The sequence below is a fragment of the Anabrus simplex genome, chromosome 2 (assembly GCF_040414725.1).
Source record: "Anabrus simplex isolate iqAnaSimp1 chromosome 2, ASM4041472v1, whole genome shotgun sequence".
NCBI lineage: Eukaryota > Metazoa > Arthropoda > Insecta > Orthoptera > Tettigoniidae > Anabrus > Anabrus simplex.
Genome location: NC_090266.1, coordinates 746935861 through 746950831, shown reverse-complemented (window position 1 = coordinate 746950831; position 14971 = coordinate 746935861). Strand labels below are relative to the sequence as shown.

The 14971-nt window shown below is 39.9% G+C and overlaps 1 protein-coding gene across 2 annotated transcripts in view; it reads left to right on the top strand.

Moving 5' to 3' along the window:
- The window catches only part of Dh31-R (Diuretic hormone 31 Receptor), a 596582-nt gene that overhangs the window by 329955 nt on the left and 251656 nt on the right, over window positions 1-14971 (top strand). For both annotated transcript variants that reach the window (XM_067139429.2, XM_067139428.2), the window contains exon 2: window positions 14361-14467. In XM_067139429.2, the coding sequence (XP_066995530.1) occupies window positions 14361-14467 (107 nt within the window). The remainder of the gene's footprint in view (window positions 1-14360; window positions 14468-14971) is intronic.

Here is a 14971-nt window from a genome sequence, read left to right as displayed (position 1 = left end):
CCATTTTCACACCAGGCAAATGCTGGGGCTGTACCTTAATTAAGGCCACGGCCGCTTCCTTCCTACTCCTAGGCCTTTCCTATCCCATCGTCGCCATAAGACCTATCTGTGTCGGTGCGACGTAAAGCCCCTAGCAAAAAAAATTAAGTTTCTGTACGGCACAACAGTACACTGACACGCTTGCACAGCGTACATTAATATAACGAATTATGATAAATACTGCAAAGTTTTATAAACACTAGTATCACATTTGAAAAACAGAAGGAAACTTACGGGATGTGTGTTCGCACTGTTGACAACGTTGGTAACTTAATTTTACTAACTCGTGTGGGCTAGGCAGTTAGCATATTCATTGGTATTATCTTCCCGCTATTTTTTGCCTCAATGATTTTTAAGTTAAGTTTCTCTCCAAGAAATAATTACTCCAAAGAAGGCAAATGAATAGATATTCAGTAAGTATTAGTCATATATTTGGGGCAAAATATCAATCGGAATTTGGCAGTTTAATGTGACTTTGGTAGTAATGATGCTTTCCAACACTTGTGTTAACTACGTACTATTCTCTGCTGCCGTAGTTAAATTCCTGTAAGGGCAACAGATGGCAGGCATTCAGGAGAGAAGTGGTTTGACTCCCAAAATCAGCAGCCCTGAAGATGTTTTTTCCACGGTTTGCCACTTTCACACCAAATTACTATACTTAAATAACGGCCAGTGCTGCTACCTTCCCAGTCCTAGCCCTTTCTCGTTTTTGCGTCACCGAAAAACGTCGAAGTGTTAGTGAAACTTTAAACCAGAAGAAAATAATTGCCTCATCATAGCGCTTTCTCGGATTTTAGGATACTCATGTCGAACTCGATAATATTAAAAAATCTTGTAAACTTGTGCGTTTGTGTTTCTTTTATTGGACAGTTCTCTATAATCATATCAAATAATGTTGTGCTTTCAAGGATTCAACCAGCCTCCAGGCTGATGAATTAACAGTCAAAATATATATGTATTTCATTTTACAATTGGGCTTTACGTGCACCGACACAGATAGGTCTTTTTTTTTTTACTAGTGGCTTTACGTCGCACCGACACAGATAGGTCTTATGGCGACGATGGGAAAGGAGAGCGCTAGGAATTTGATTAAAGCGACCATTTCATAAATTAAGGTACATACCCAGCATTTTTCTGGTGTGAAAATGGTAAACCACGGTAAAGTATCTTCAGCGTTGCCGGCAGTGTGGTTCGAACCCAGTATCTCCCGAATTAAAGAATCAAAATAGTATAACGTGATAATTTCTTTGTTTTCATCGTGGCCCCGAAGTACCTCAGAAAAATATTTGTCTTCTTAACGAAATAAATTGTTTGTGATAAGTTCCTTTATGCATATCTCTCCCATAACCCTCCCCTAATGACGGGGTATTAATCTGACGGTAGCAGCAAAAGTAGTCGACATCCAATTTGGCTAAAGGGTTCCCGGAACTTCGATGGGTGCCTTGCTGTTATCACGTTCCGTAACCTTTTGATATTCTGCCAGTAGACTTTCATAACGTAATAACCTCTGACGGTGGTAGTCTCAGGTCTCTGTCCCTCACAAGATCAATAAATTAGAGGATAACGAAGTTAACTGACATTTAATTGTTCAGAAAACGTAATTTTTCGTACTGTACAACTAACAGTTATGCTGGGTAGCTTATAATCCAGTTTTATGAAACACGACCAACATTGAATTTCTCCTTAAAGTCGATATTGGTTTACATCTATCCCGTGTGTCAGCAATGTGAATGAGGTAAAAGAACTAACGAAGGAAAGTTGACTATGCACAATTTCCCCGCCCAATCCTACGGACCTTTGTACAAACATGTCATTTATTGCTCCCTGAAATAACACATGAAACCATAACAAGACTGAATTAATTAGTAACGCCAAGTGATCTGTAATGGCAGAATATTAAATGAATACCTTAGACCAGGGCCTCTCAAACGTCCAAAATCTCACACGTGCAAACCTAAGCGCAGAGGCTCCGTGCACTGTACAACGGTTTGACTCGGCCGGTGTAGTGTGCTGAGAGCGACGAAGCGTTCGGTGATATACGGCTTGTTTATCAGTGAAATAGATAAGCGGAAGACAACATAATAATGGAGCAATCTGTTTCGAAGAAAGCAAAGATTTCCAAAAATCCAGTTCACTCGAATTGGGAAGTTTTGTATTTTTTTCTCAGTCGTGACGATAAAGCCAAATGCTTAATCTGTGGGTCAATAATTACGTGATCATCAAAAATATATATTTTTCAATACAAAGGCTTTGCTGGAATTCTACGAGAATTTGTCGAAGGAAGATTTTCCTAAGCTGCTTCGAGAAGCAGCTAAGATTATTTGTATGTTTGGATTCGCGTGCATATGTGAAAGCTTTTCTTCTGTTTCGACTTGTACAAAACTAGATTTCGTGCTAGTATATCTGATTGCAATTTAAAGAACGCTCTGAGAATTGCTGTCAGCCTCTTGTTCCAGACATTACTGTATAATTGCAAAGAAAAAAGGAAATGAAGAGCTACAGTAGACAAATTGTCTGCTCAAACCAAATTGAAAGAAGAGTTTTTTAACACCGGTAACATTGTCCCATACAACAGAGTGTCTCCGCTCACCGCACATAAACATTTCCCTGTGAGGGGATAATCAGCGGCTAAGGTATATCTATCAATGTTTTCTTTCCCCATCCTGAAGGGGTGGGGCGGGCCACCTAGATGGTTACGCCCTCTCTCTGGCCATCGGGGAAGGGAGACTCGAAGAAGGGCGAGACAGGCCGAACGGGTGACAGATGTAGGGAAAGAGGAGTGAGGGTTTGCACTCTGGTCAACATAGTGAAGTCGTCTCCTGCACCTTGCACCGTGCATTACACTGGCGCATGCACCCTGAAAGGCCCTGCCTTAGACCATCACTGAAAACTCTGGCATTTATATTAACATTCGAGATGGAAGGGCTGTAGATAAATACAGTATTACACTTCTAGCGAGTATCTCGTACGTTGTCTTTGTGGCTGAGTCGAAAATATGCCCTTTGCCTGAGGTATCTCGGTAGTGGTTTTCAACCAGTGATGTAGTGTAGTGGTTTGAATCCAATCTTATCCATTTTTGAACGACAGATCGTGTCGCATTTTAACGGGGACACAGTGTTTAACCACACGTACCAGGACACACCACAGCACTCACGGTGCATTCCAGAGATGAGTACGTTTATATGTTGCTAACTTATGGAGAAATGAGGCAGAACACATTCGAGTCGCAACGCCTGTTTCGCGAGCGGTTACCTGACATAATACTACTGACCTACCAATAAGTTCCAAAACTTGGAACGACGATTGTGGTCAACAGGGACACTTGTAAGGGTGCCTCCCATTAGAAATACTCCTATAACATCTGGTCCAAGTGAAGAGGCTCGTTGACTGAATGGTCAGCGTACTGGCCTTCGGTTTAGAGGGCCCCGGGTTCGATTCCTGGCAGGGTCGGGAATTTTAACCATCATTGGTTAATTTCTCTTGCACGGAGGCTGGGTACATGTGCTGTCTTCGTCATTTCATCCTCATCACGACGCGCAGGTCGCCTACAGGTGTCAAATCAAAAGACGTGCACCTGGCGAGCCGAACATGTCCTCGGACACTCCCGGCACTAAAAGCCATACGTCATTTCATTTCAAGAGGCTGTTTTGGACGCTGACTGGAAATATCCGCATATTAGTACCCGGCCACTTTTACGACAGACCAACATCGACAGATCGTCTTTTATGGGAATAATGCATACCAATACATTTCACTCGTACCTTATGCATTTACACCAGCAGCTTCACGAACGTGACTTCGATGCTCATAAACTATCGACCGTACGGCATATGTTCATATGCTATCTACTCCCAGATTATTTTCCACTTATTTTGGAGCACGGTTTATAAATAAACAAGTTTAATTTAATTTCGTGTAGCTATTTCTAGCCGAGTGCAGCCCTTGTAAGGCAGACCCTCCGACGAGGGTGGGCGGCATCTGCCATGTGTAGGTAACTGCGTGTTATTGTGGTGGAGGATAGTGTTATGTGTGGTGTGTGAGTTGCAGGGATGTTGGGGACAGCACAAACACCCAGCCCCATTGGAATTAACCAATGAAGGTAAAAATCCCCGACCCGGCCGGGAATCGAACCCGGGATCCTCTGAACCGAATGCCAGAACGCTGACCATTCAGCCAACGAGTCGGACAATAAACAAGTGATGTGGGCTGATTTTGTTTTTGGTATTTTTAGGAATTAAGACCAGGATTATCATCGTGAGGTGAACATGAGGGTCAGGTCGAAAAGTTTTATGAAGTTTTGACTGATGTACCTGTGAGGATCAACTGCAAGCATTTTGAATTGCTGATGAGTTATTTTACTGGAAGAAGTAAAAAGTATGAGAAGGTAACAACAGGAATGGGAAAATTTACAGGTTTTCTGTGCTAATTTGGTACCAGTAATACTATAACAATAATATAATTACTATATAATTCTATATAATTTTCGACGATATCGATCATTTTGTCTGCTGTTAACGCCTTTTAGACTAAAGTCGCAAGAAATGAAAGCTGTTAAAGGAAATATTTGAACGTATGGAAATCAGAGAAGTATATGGACATGACTAGTGAATAATTCTAAAATTTATAGAATAAACAGATAAACAACTTTAAGAGAGAATGGGTGTCATGTAGTGATGTTACTTTTGAAACGGAAAGGGAATATCTTGAAACATCGGTGTGCAAAAATGGGGAATTATGCGCGTGCTGGTGGAAAGATGGAGGAGAAAGCAAAATAGATCCAAACATATTTGTTACTGAATGGGAGACTTCGGAAATGGCATGTAAGGTGGCAGCGAAACATTTCTGGTGTGTGATAAAGTGAAGTGAGAAGGATTTTGGACAAATCACATGAACTCATTTCATGCCTTAGGGTAGAACTCAGAAGACGATAGGCAAGTTTTAAAAATCTACTCATTGTAAAAGGAAATCTGTTTAATTAAAGTTTTCAATCAAAAAATCATTGGGTTGAGGACGGTGATAGTAATGATACTACAATTATGAAATTTGAGTGAATGATAATTGAAGTGAAGTATTATAAATTAACAGGGGTGCACGAATTTCTAGAAAAACGGCGCGCAAGGTGATGATAAAATCGCTTTGTGATGTGCTAGTGTAACATTTAATTTGGGCGAGGTACCTTATAATTGGATTAAAGCAGTTATCAAACCGATCTACAAGTAGGAGAACATGAAATACTGTACTGAGCAACTATCGAGATATGTCCTTGATCAGTATACCAGGCAAAGTGTTTGTTAATATTTAAGAAGATAGAGTACCATCAGTAGTGGACGGTAAGACGGGAGGAAACCAGTACGATGTCTGCCTACATATGATTGTCAGGATCATACTTTCAGTATGCGCCAAGTACAGTAATTGCAAATTTCTACGACAACAATAGAGAGTTAAGCTTATACTTCGTAGATCTAGAAATGACTTATACGGAGTATCAGGGGTGAAGATGTCAATACTGAGGAATAACAAGTTATAATGGGATGAAGCGTAGGTTATTTCAGACAATCAAAGACATTTGTGTTGAGAATTTGACTCCATTGAGAGTCAATTTTAGAATGAGTTCTTGGTCCAGAATTGTAGCAGGTGTTAGAAAAGGCTATAATTTATCAACCTGATCGTTAATCGTCTTTTCTCTGAAATGTATAACAGGACTGAAATTGTTATCATATGGTGTTATTGTTATAACAATGGCATCGACTAACACGTTCATTCAATTGATTTATTTATTTAGCGTATGGCTTTACAGATTCTATACAATACATATATGCTAAATGATTTAGGAAAAGAAGAAAAAATATATCTTTATATCTAGGTTGTTTTCATAATTAATTTTCTCTGGTAACGCATGAGCAAAATCAGAAATGTTGCCACTCTACTTTCTTTTTGGACTCTCGGTGATAATAATGTTGTATGATCTGCTTAGAGGCACCACAATCGCAGTTAGGTGTAGAAATTATTTTTAATTTGAGCAGTTACCATGGCCCTATCGTATCCTGTTGAGAATAAACCGTGTTTTCCGAGGAAACTCAAGTACAGGTGGCAGAGTATCTCGTCTTCCCTGCCAGGCTTTAGTGATATTGAAGTTGGTATTCTCCAATTACCAGTATATTCCAGTTCATATTGAAGGTTTTTTTTTTTTTTTGCTAGGGGCTTCACGTCGCACCGACACAGATAGGTCTTATGGCGACGATGGGATAGGAAAGGCCTTAGGAGTTGGAAGGAAGCGGCCGTGGCCTTAATTAAGGTACAGCCCCAGCATTTGCCTGGTGAGAAAATGGGAAACCACGGAAAACCATTTTCAGGGCTGCCGATAGTGGGATTCGAACCTACTATCTCCCGGATGCAAGCTCACAGCCGCGCGCCTCTACGCGCACGGCCAACTCTCCCGGTATTATTGAAGGTTAGCGAGACCACAGACGAGTAGGATGGACGTTAGTGATATAGCCATGTATCGGTAATTGTGGATCGTTCACTATATTCTTGAATTCCCTGTGGAGAGTGTTTTGACGTCGGAGATCTGGAGGGGAGATATTGCTGAAGATAGGTAGGCAATATTTGGTTGTAGACCTTATTGTGCCGGTGATAAGACTCACCGTGGTGTTTAGTTGCGTAACTATGAGGTTAGTGTGAGGGCTGTTCAACCAAACAAGATCACAATACTCGGAAGCTGAAAACACAAATCCCAAAGCTGCGGATCGAAGTAAAGTTGCCCTTGAATCCCAATTTGTACCACACAATTTTTGGATTATATTTTTGAGAGCTGTTACTTTGGATTGGATGTTGCGAAGGTGTTTCCTGAGGAAGAGTGTTATATCTGATTCCTAAATATTTTGGGAACCTATTATGTTTCAATAATTATTGATTACCAACAATCGCCTGCAATTCATTATTGGCCATCTTGCTGTTTAGGTGGAAGCAACATAGTTCTGTGTTGTTGGAATTAGGTGCAAGTCTCCACAACTTAAATTACTGAATCAACTCTTCAAGGTCCTCCTTAAGGGTCACCTTGGATTCCTTGAATATTGTATCCCTACTAGCAAGCGCCCAATCGTCGGCATAACCAAATTTTATGAAAATTGTGGCAGACATATCTGAGACTAGCGAATGTACCCGTGCTTCGCTACGGTATTCTACATTGTATTCGAATATGGACGTAAATAGTGTACATGCAGTAAGTAATATTGTTTTAAAATTGCATGTCTCTTAGCGTTATCCGAGAAAGAGCATGGGGAGGTCCCCGTACGTTGTTTCCAATGTAAAAAGTTTGTTATGTATTTGTGATATAACGGCAGGCTCACTTGTCTACTGCCATTCACAATCGAGTTGGGAAGTTTACATTATAATTGCAGGCCCCATTGCCTACTACGCGGACAGAATCGATTTGGGGAGTATCGTTAAAATGGCAGCCCCCTTTCCTACTTCCAGACAGATTACAGTTGAGGAGTTTTTATTATAATGGCAGGCAATTACCCTACTATCACTCGAAGTTGAGTTGTGCAGTTATCATTATAATGCCAGGTCCATTTTCCTACTTCCAGCTACCTTACTGCCAGTCACACCAAGTTGGTGAGTTTCCATCAAAATAGCGGGCCACTATGCCTAATGCCAGTCACATTTTAGATGAGGACATTTCTTTATAATGGCGGGCACCCTTGCCTACTGCCAAACACAATCGGGTAGGGGAGTTATAAACAAAACTGCATGCTCACTTGCCTTCTGCAAGTCAAATCGAGAAGGGAACTATTCATTACAATTGTAGGCCTTCCTTACTAATGACAGTTACACATGAGTTGGAGAAGGAACCCTTTCCTACTGCCAGTCAGAGTCGGTGTGGGGAGTACTGATTACAATATCAGACCCACCCTTTCTCGATAGCTAAAAATCGACATCAGTGAATATATATAGATCGACATACGAAAGTATATGCGTGTTTACAATATTGAAGACCTTCATTTACAGATTAACTGCTACTAAACGTACGTCATATCGACAAAGGATTATACCATAAGACACGCCGAATTTAGTGGCCTAAATGGCTGGTCCTATGATATGTCATCTATTCTTGGGTCAGATTGAGTTAGAAACATGGAACAGGGTAAAGGTTTGGTAAGATTATCTCACATTAAATTACCTTTCGGATAATTATGTGACAGCTACATACATAGCATTTGGCTCACATATGCCTACTGGGTGGGCCAATTTTCGTGAAGAGTATGATGATTCTGTATTTCATATATGTAACTGAAAGTATGAATTATGCATGTGAAAATTCCAAATTGACTTAACATCGATTAATAGAGAAAAATCAAACGTAAATGGGATACAGATAAGGCAAAAGTCAAAAGACCAAGGTTGTAGATCATTCCAAATTGAACGGAGATTGTGCAATCCGTTATGTGATAGGAATTTCCGAAGATCTGCACCATCATTAAAATTGCCTGCATATTTCGATATTCTTCGGGGATAAAAAGTGAAAAATGTAATGATCTGGGATGTATTCCGTTCGTTACAGGCGAAAACGTATAATTTTGTCAAATTTCAATTATCTTCTTTTTCTTCTGGCAGATTATGCCGCAATCTGGATTTTGGGCGAGGCGGATAAAAATTAGGACTTTCAGGAAACTAAACCAAAAACTATGGAGATGATCATTATTACCCCTTATAACGGAATGCTGTACGAAAATTTCGCCAAAATAGTCAGTGTAGAGGCACACAGTCGTTACGATTTGATTTATATAGATAAGGAATCTGCTCCATCTAAAACACCTTTTGGGCTATGTCCGCTGGACTTAACCTGCAAAAGTGACCATTTATGAAAAATGCACATGAAGAAAAAGGTTTAGAGGTGGAATTCCATCACGTTTGGTCGATTTCCAGTTAGGTTGGTCTTGTTCTGTATATATTGTGGAAGAGTAAAATCACCATTTCGGTTCCCTATAAACCGCCAGTCCATTCCGGAACATGAAATGTTATTTACGTTTAAAACCTACCTTTGGACAGGTGGATGCTAAATATATATTTTGGTTCGAATGTCTGCAGTAGTTTTCAAGTTGTAAGGAATACGCTTTACACGCACCCGCTCGTGAGTTAAGTCCGATGGGACTTATACAGAAAAACGGTCCGTTAATGATATCTCCCTTATTAATCCTCGTATCGAAATGATGCACATGAGAAAAAAGGTTTATAAATTAATTTCTACCAAGACAGGTAGATTTAAATTAACGTTGGTTGTGTATATTTTGTGGAAGTGCAAAATTACTGTTTCGGTTTCGTATAAACCCCCAGTCAGTTCAGGGATTTTGAAACAATATTTTCCCTAAAACCTATCAAGGACAGGTGTATTCTAAATATGAGTCTTGGTGGAAATACATCCAGTAGTTTGTAGCACTCGCGTACATACGGAAGAAAATAATACAGTTAAGAAAGTTGAAAGTAATAGAAAATGGATTATAACTGAGGACAGCCGGATAACGACAAATATGTAAATGCCAAGTTAACGTATTGGAAAATCAAATCCCCTCAATAAATTATGCTAGTGTGTGTTATGGATATAATAAAGCGGTAACAGAGGAGAAATTTAGATCCAGTGATTCCTAGGTAAACAAATAATAAGAAGATGACTAATGGTGTTATTACCTAATCTATTCGAGGGCGGTTATAACATCCAACGATATTCCGCCAATATCCCGCAGATAGGCCGATTGACGCCTCTCTTGCCTTCTACCCGAGGAACAACCACGAATTTAAAAGCATGATGAGGAAAATGGTAATACGTTACTTCCCTGCTGGCATGCAGTCAGAGACGTTGCCATGGTAACCTGTAGGTTCGTTGTCGATCTGTCGGTCACTCAGTGCAGAGCATGATACCAGCGGAAAATTGTAAATTAAGGTAAATTATGAACATAACGAAAGTTGTTTATAATGAAGAGACGTTTCACGTACGGTAAACTAAGTTTACAGAAAATCAATAGTATAAGAGAAAATGGAGGAAAACCATTCTGTTTTTCCTGTAAACCCCCCGTCTATTCAAATATTTTAAAATAATATGCATACAGAAACCTTCCCCGGGAGGAGTATACTCTAAATATGAAGTTTAGGTGAGATCTATCCAGCCGTTTCGAGGTGATGGTGGAAAAACCATTCAGGTTTTCCTATAAACCCCCCGTCTATTCAAAGATTTTAAAATGATATGCATATCGAATCCTTCCGCGGGATGAGTGTACTCTAAATATGATGTTTGGTTGTGATCTATCCAGCCGTTTCGACGTGATGGTGGAGAAACCATTTTGGTTTTCCTATAAACCCCCCGTGTATTCAAAGATTTTAAAATGATATGCATATCGAAACCTTCCCTGGGATGAGTATACTCTAAATATGTAATTTGGTTGAGATCTATCCAGCCGTTTCGACGTGATAGTGGAAAAACCATTCTGGTTTTCCTATAAACCCCCCGTTTAATCAAAGATTTTAAAACAATATGCATATCGAAACCTTCCCCGGGATGAGTATACTCTAAATGTGAAGTTTGGTTGAGATCTATCCAGCCGTTTCGACGTGATGGTGGAACAGACAAACAGACAAACAGACAGACAAACAGACAAACAGACAAACAGACAAACAAACAGACACGAAACGTAAAAACCACCGATTCGGTCTTGAGTTGACCTAAAACGGATAAATATCTGAAAAATTGGCAAAACAGAAGAAGTTACAGACAGCGGACCCCCTACAATTTTATTTATATAGATTTATATAAGCTAAATAAAATTGGAGCAAGAACAGAACCTTGAGGAAGTCCATTATTTAGTGATCTATTGACGCTCACAGTATTCTCCATATGTACTTGGAAAAGTCTTTGACTTAGCACGTTGTTCAAGAGCCGCGCAGCGGTCTTACATATTTCAGAAATTTGAAGAGTAGGCCATTTTTCCATAGTGTACCATAGGCTGCTGTCAGTTAAATAAAAGCCAGCTACGTCTAAGCTTTCTCAGATAAACTATTTCTATGAAAGTTGTATTACTTGGTCTATAGTGTTTCTGTGCGATCTGAATCCTGCCTCCTTCACCGGGATTTTATTGTGTATCTGCGTCCAATTCTATTGAGAAGGAACCTTTCTAGTAATGTATGTGTCACACTAAGCAGAGAAACAGGGTGATAACTCTCGTTTATCACTAGTTTTGCCTTTCTTCATGATGGCCATGATCATTGTTTGTTTCAATAACTTTTGGCACTTGCCCCCTCTGTAGAATGTTTGTGCAGTCGCTTAAGTGCGGCCAGTATCCAGTAATCAGGAGATAGTGGGTTCGAGCCTCACTGTCGGCAGCCCTGAAGATGGTTTTCCGTGGTTTCCCATTTTCACACCAGGCAAATTCCGGCGCTGTACCTTAATTAAGGGCACGGCCGCTTCCTTCCAATTCCTAGGCCTTTCCTCTCCCATCGTCGCCATAAGACATATCTGTGTCGGTGCGACGTAAAGCAAATAGCAAGAAAAAGAATGTTTGTGAAGAATTCGGACAAGCATATTCTAGCTCTGTTCCCACAATGAAGGATAAGTTCCTGCTGAATATCATCCACATCTAGTGCTTTGCCTGCCTTGATATCAGCAATTGCAGTAGTTATATAATTCTCTGTAAAAGGTCTGGAGTACTTCGATATGTCTAGGACACTTTTCTTAATGCCTATTTGTGAATACTTTATCCCTGCTATTTTTGGATTTCAGGACTATGTGAGAAGCAATTTTGCTTGGGTGAATTTCTGAACTCATTTGTGTAATATGTTTACCATCCCCAACTTTCTCGACTGGATTTTGTAAAGCCAAGAGATTCAAATTTCGAAATCCACTTTTGTCTTCTAGCAGTCTCTAGGCTATGTAAATATTGATCTGCATTTTCGTGACCACCACTATCAATGTATTGGTGGTAAATGTTATCTGTTTCCTCACTCCATCCTTGAATATACTCTCAACGGAAGTCCGTAGATATGTCTTTCTTTGCCGCAGATATCACAGCTCCCACGAATCTCTCATATCCTTTACTTGGTGGCGGTACCCTTTGTACACATTTAACGAGGTCCTCTGTAAATGCAGTCCAGTTAGCTTTATTGAAGTTCCAGCGTGGTCGTGAGGTAGTTGAAACTAGAGGGGTCTGGGTACCAAGCTCGTAAAGGACTGGTCGGTTTTGGCTATGAGAAAAGTCGGTGAGCCTCTTCCAGATGATTGGTTACGGTTTATCATCCTGGTTTCTAGACACAAAGCACCCCTCACGGCAATACTCTAAACTCCACGCTGCATATCTACAAGTACCTCAACTCTTAGCGCCAAACAATTTCATAACTTTCTACCCAACTCATTAGCACCTCCCCGTTGTGGTCGTTGGTTCTATTGTTCAATTCCTGGTGATGACTGTTGAAGTCTCCTACATAGACACCTGTGTGTAGACACACATCCAAAACTTGATTAGGCCACATGAAATTGGGTGATTTATATATATTTCTGTACCTGAGGGCCAAACCAACGTAAGTCACATTTTATGAAACTTAGAGCCATATAAACGTTAAGTCCACTCTCATTTTATTGTTATGGCAATAAAATAATAATTAACCATTTTAAGTGCAAATTATATTAGTTAATGTGTTCAGTGATCAAAATTACACAAAATATATCAAGAACAATGATGAACATTTACTTCCCAAGTCATAACGCAGCAAAAATTCTCTTCAACTGATGTTTCTCCTCTCTGCTGTAAAATGAATAAAATGTGACTTACGTCGGTTTAGCTCTCAGGGATAGATTTGTACATGTATTGAGTTTCTCTCTTCTTTAACAATAATAATGATAATAATAGAAATAATGTTTGGGTCACGTAGCTATCAGCTTGCATTCGGGAAATAGTGGGTTCGAACCCCACAGTCGGCAGATCTGTACATTCTGCATCTGAGAGCTAAACCCGAGAGTACAACATAGATAATAATAGAAATGGTCACCCATAGGAGAGGTTATGAGTTCGAAAATTTGGGATTCCTGTGACATGCCTTCACAATAAGTTACTGCCTGGCTTCGTACGTAGTGTTAATTCCGACTGTCCAGAACACAACAATCACCACTCGTGTCAATCACTTTCCCAACTCCTGCCTTGGCCCCCGAAAAGGAGAGTGAAGATTCATTTTTACATAGATAGACCCCTCTATCTCTCACCTGAAGGTATACAAATGAAGTTCCTTGAGCAGAAAACCAACTCTCTTCACCAAGGTCCTCAGTTCACCTGCCCATTAAAAGAGGTGGCACGATACACTTTCTAAAAAGTACGGGGGTGGAGGAAAACAAGTTGGAAAGATTGACGTCATAGAAAGTGAGAGCGTTAGCTGTTAATACATCATGGCGATCAGTATACAAACGGCGGGAGTAGATGACAGTTCATTTGGCTGAGAAAGCCGGATACATGTCCTGAACAGTTTGAACGTAAGTCATATAGCGGGAAACACATGGTTAAATGTTCAACATGTCACAGATGTAATGAGTAATTAATGAAAAGCATACATTAAAAACAAGTTGCACTAAATACAGGATAGTCTTGCAAGCAAGGTTTTATTCTTACATTACTGCTGACATAGGGGCTGCCTGGCCGAGGCGGTAAAGACGTGCTCGGTTCGCTCGGAAGGACGTGGGTTCGAATCCCCGTCAGGAAGTCGTAAAATTTAAGAAACGAGATTTCCACTTCTAGAGGTGCACATGGCCCTGAGGTCCACTTAGCCTACACCAAACATTAGTACCAGGTTAATTCTTGGGGGAAAAGGCAGCCGGGCGTAGAGCTAACCCCTCTACCCCATCCAGTGCCGAGGTTACGGATAGTGGAAGCCTTTACCTTCCACCCCTCCAAGGGCCTTCATGGCCTGTGCGGGGATGACTGCTTTTTGCTTTGCTTTTATTACTATTGATATCGTGATTTTAGGCATGGGAAATACAATATGTAAATCAGCATTATTAATATATGTACGTTGTTGCTACACTTGCGTAATTGATAAAACATATTTTAATTATTATTATTATTCCTGGCCCTTTCCTAATTATCCGGGCGCAGCATATGGTATAGAATTTTTTCCGATGCCAATCCTAATAGTGTTTCCGTTGTGGTCAGTAGTATGATGTGTTGTATGTAATGAAGATATATATACGGACGAAGAGTTATACAGCTAGAAGAATTAACCAGACTGCAATGCATGTTTCCTGTTAACTGTGAACTATTTCTGTTGCATATTCATGTTCTCTGTTTCAGGCTGGGCGCATAAGGACTGTATGCCGGATGGCACGTGGTACAGACATGTCGACACCAACCTGTACTGGTCCAACTATACAAACTGCGTTGATATGAACTACTACGAGGTAATGCCATGTACCCTTATTCACTAAGAACGTTTAAGAGCATCGCTCCGTAGAAATTCCTGTTTATGGTCATTGTTAAATGATAGTGTTTTGTTAGTATTACAAAGAATATAAGAATGTGGAGAAATGATAGTTTATAATGAGATTAGGCTATTTTAAATATTTAAATAATTAAGAAATCATAACATTTAACTAATATTCCAATATTTTAAATCCCATATAATAGCATGTTGAAATAGGACATAGTTCTTCAGTTAGGCCTTTTAAATGATTATGAAAGTAATAATCGTATTAATCATGATAATAATAATACCATTCAACATCGTCATCATAGAGCTCCTTCTTACATTTTTGTAACAATTTAAATGGTATTTCAGGAATGTTTATATGTTTCCTTATGAAGGATTCATATTTATTTGCGTGACCAGTCAGACTCATAACATTTATTCTTAAATGTTTCATATTATATATTATTTACCTCTCACCACCGGACTACGGATGTTC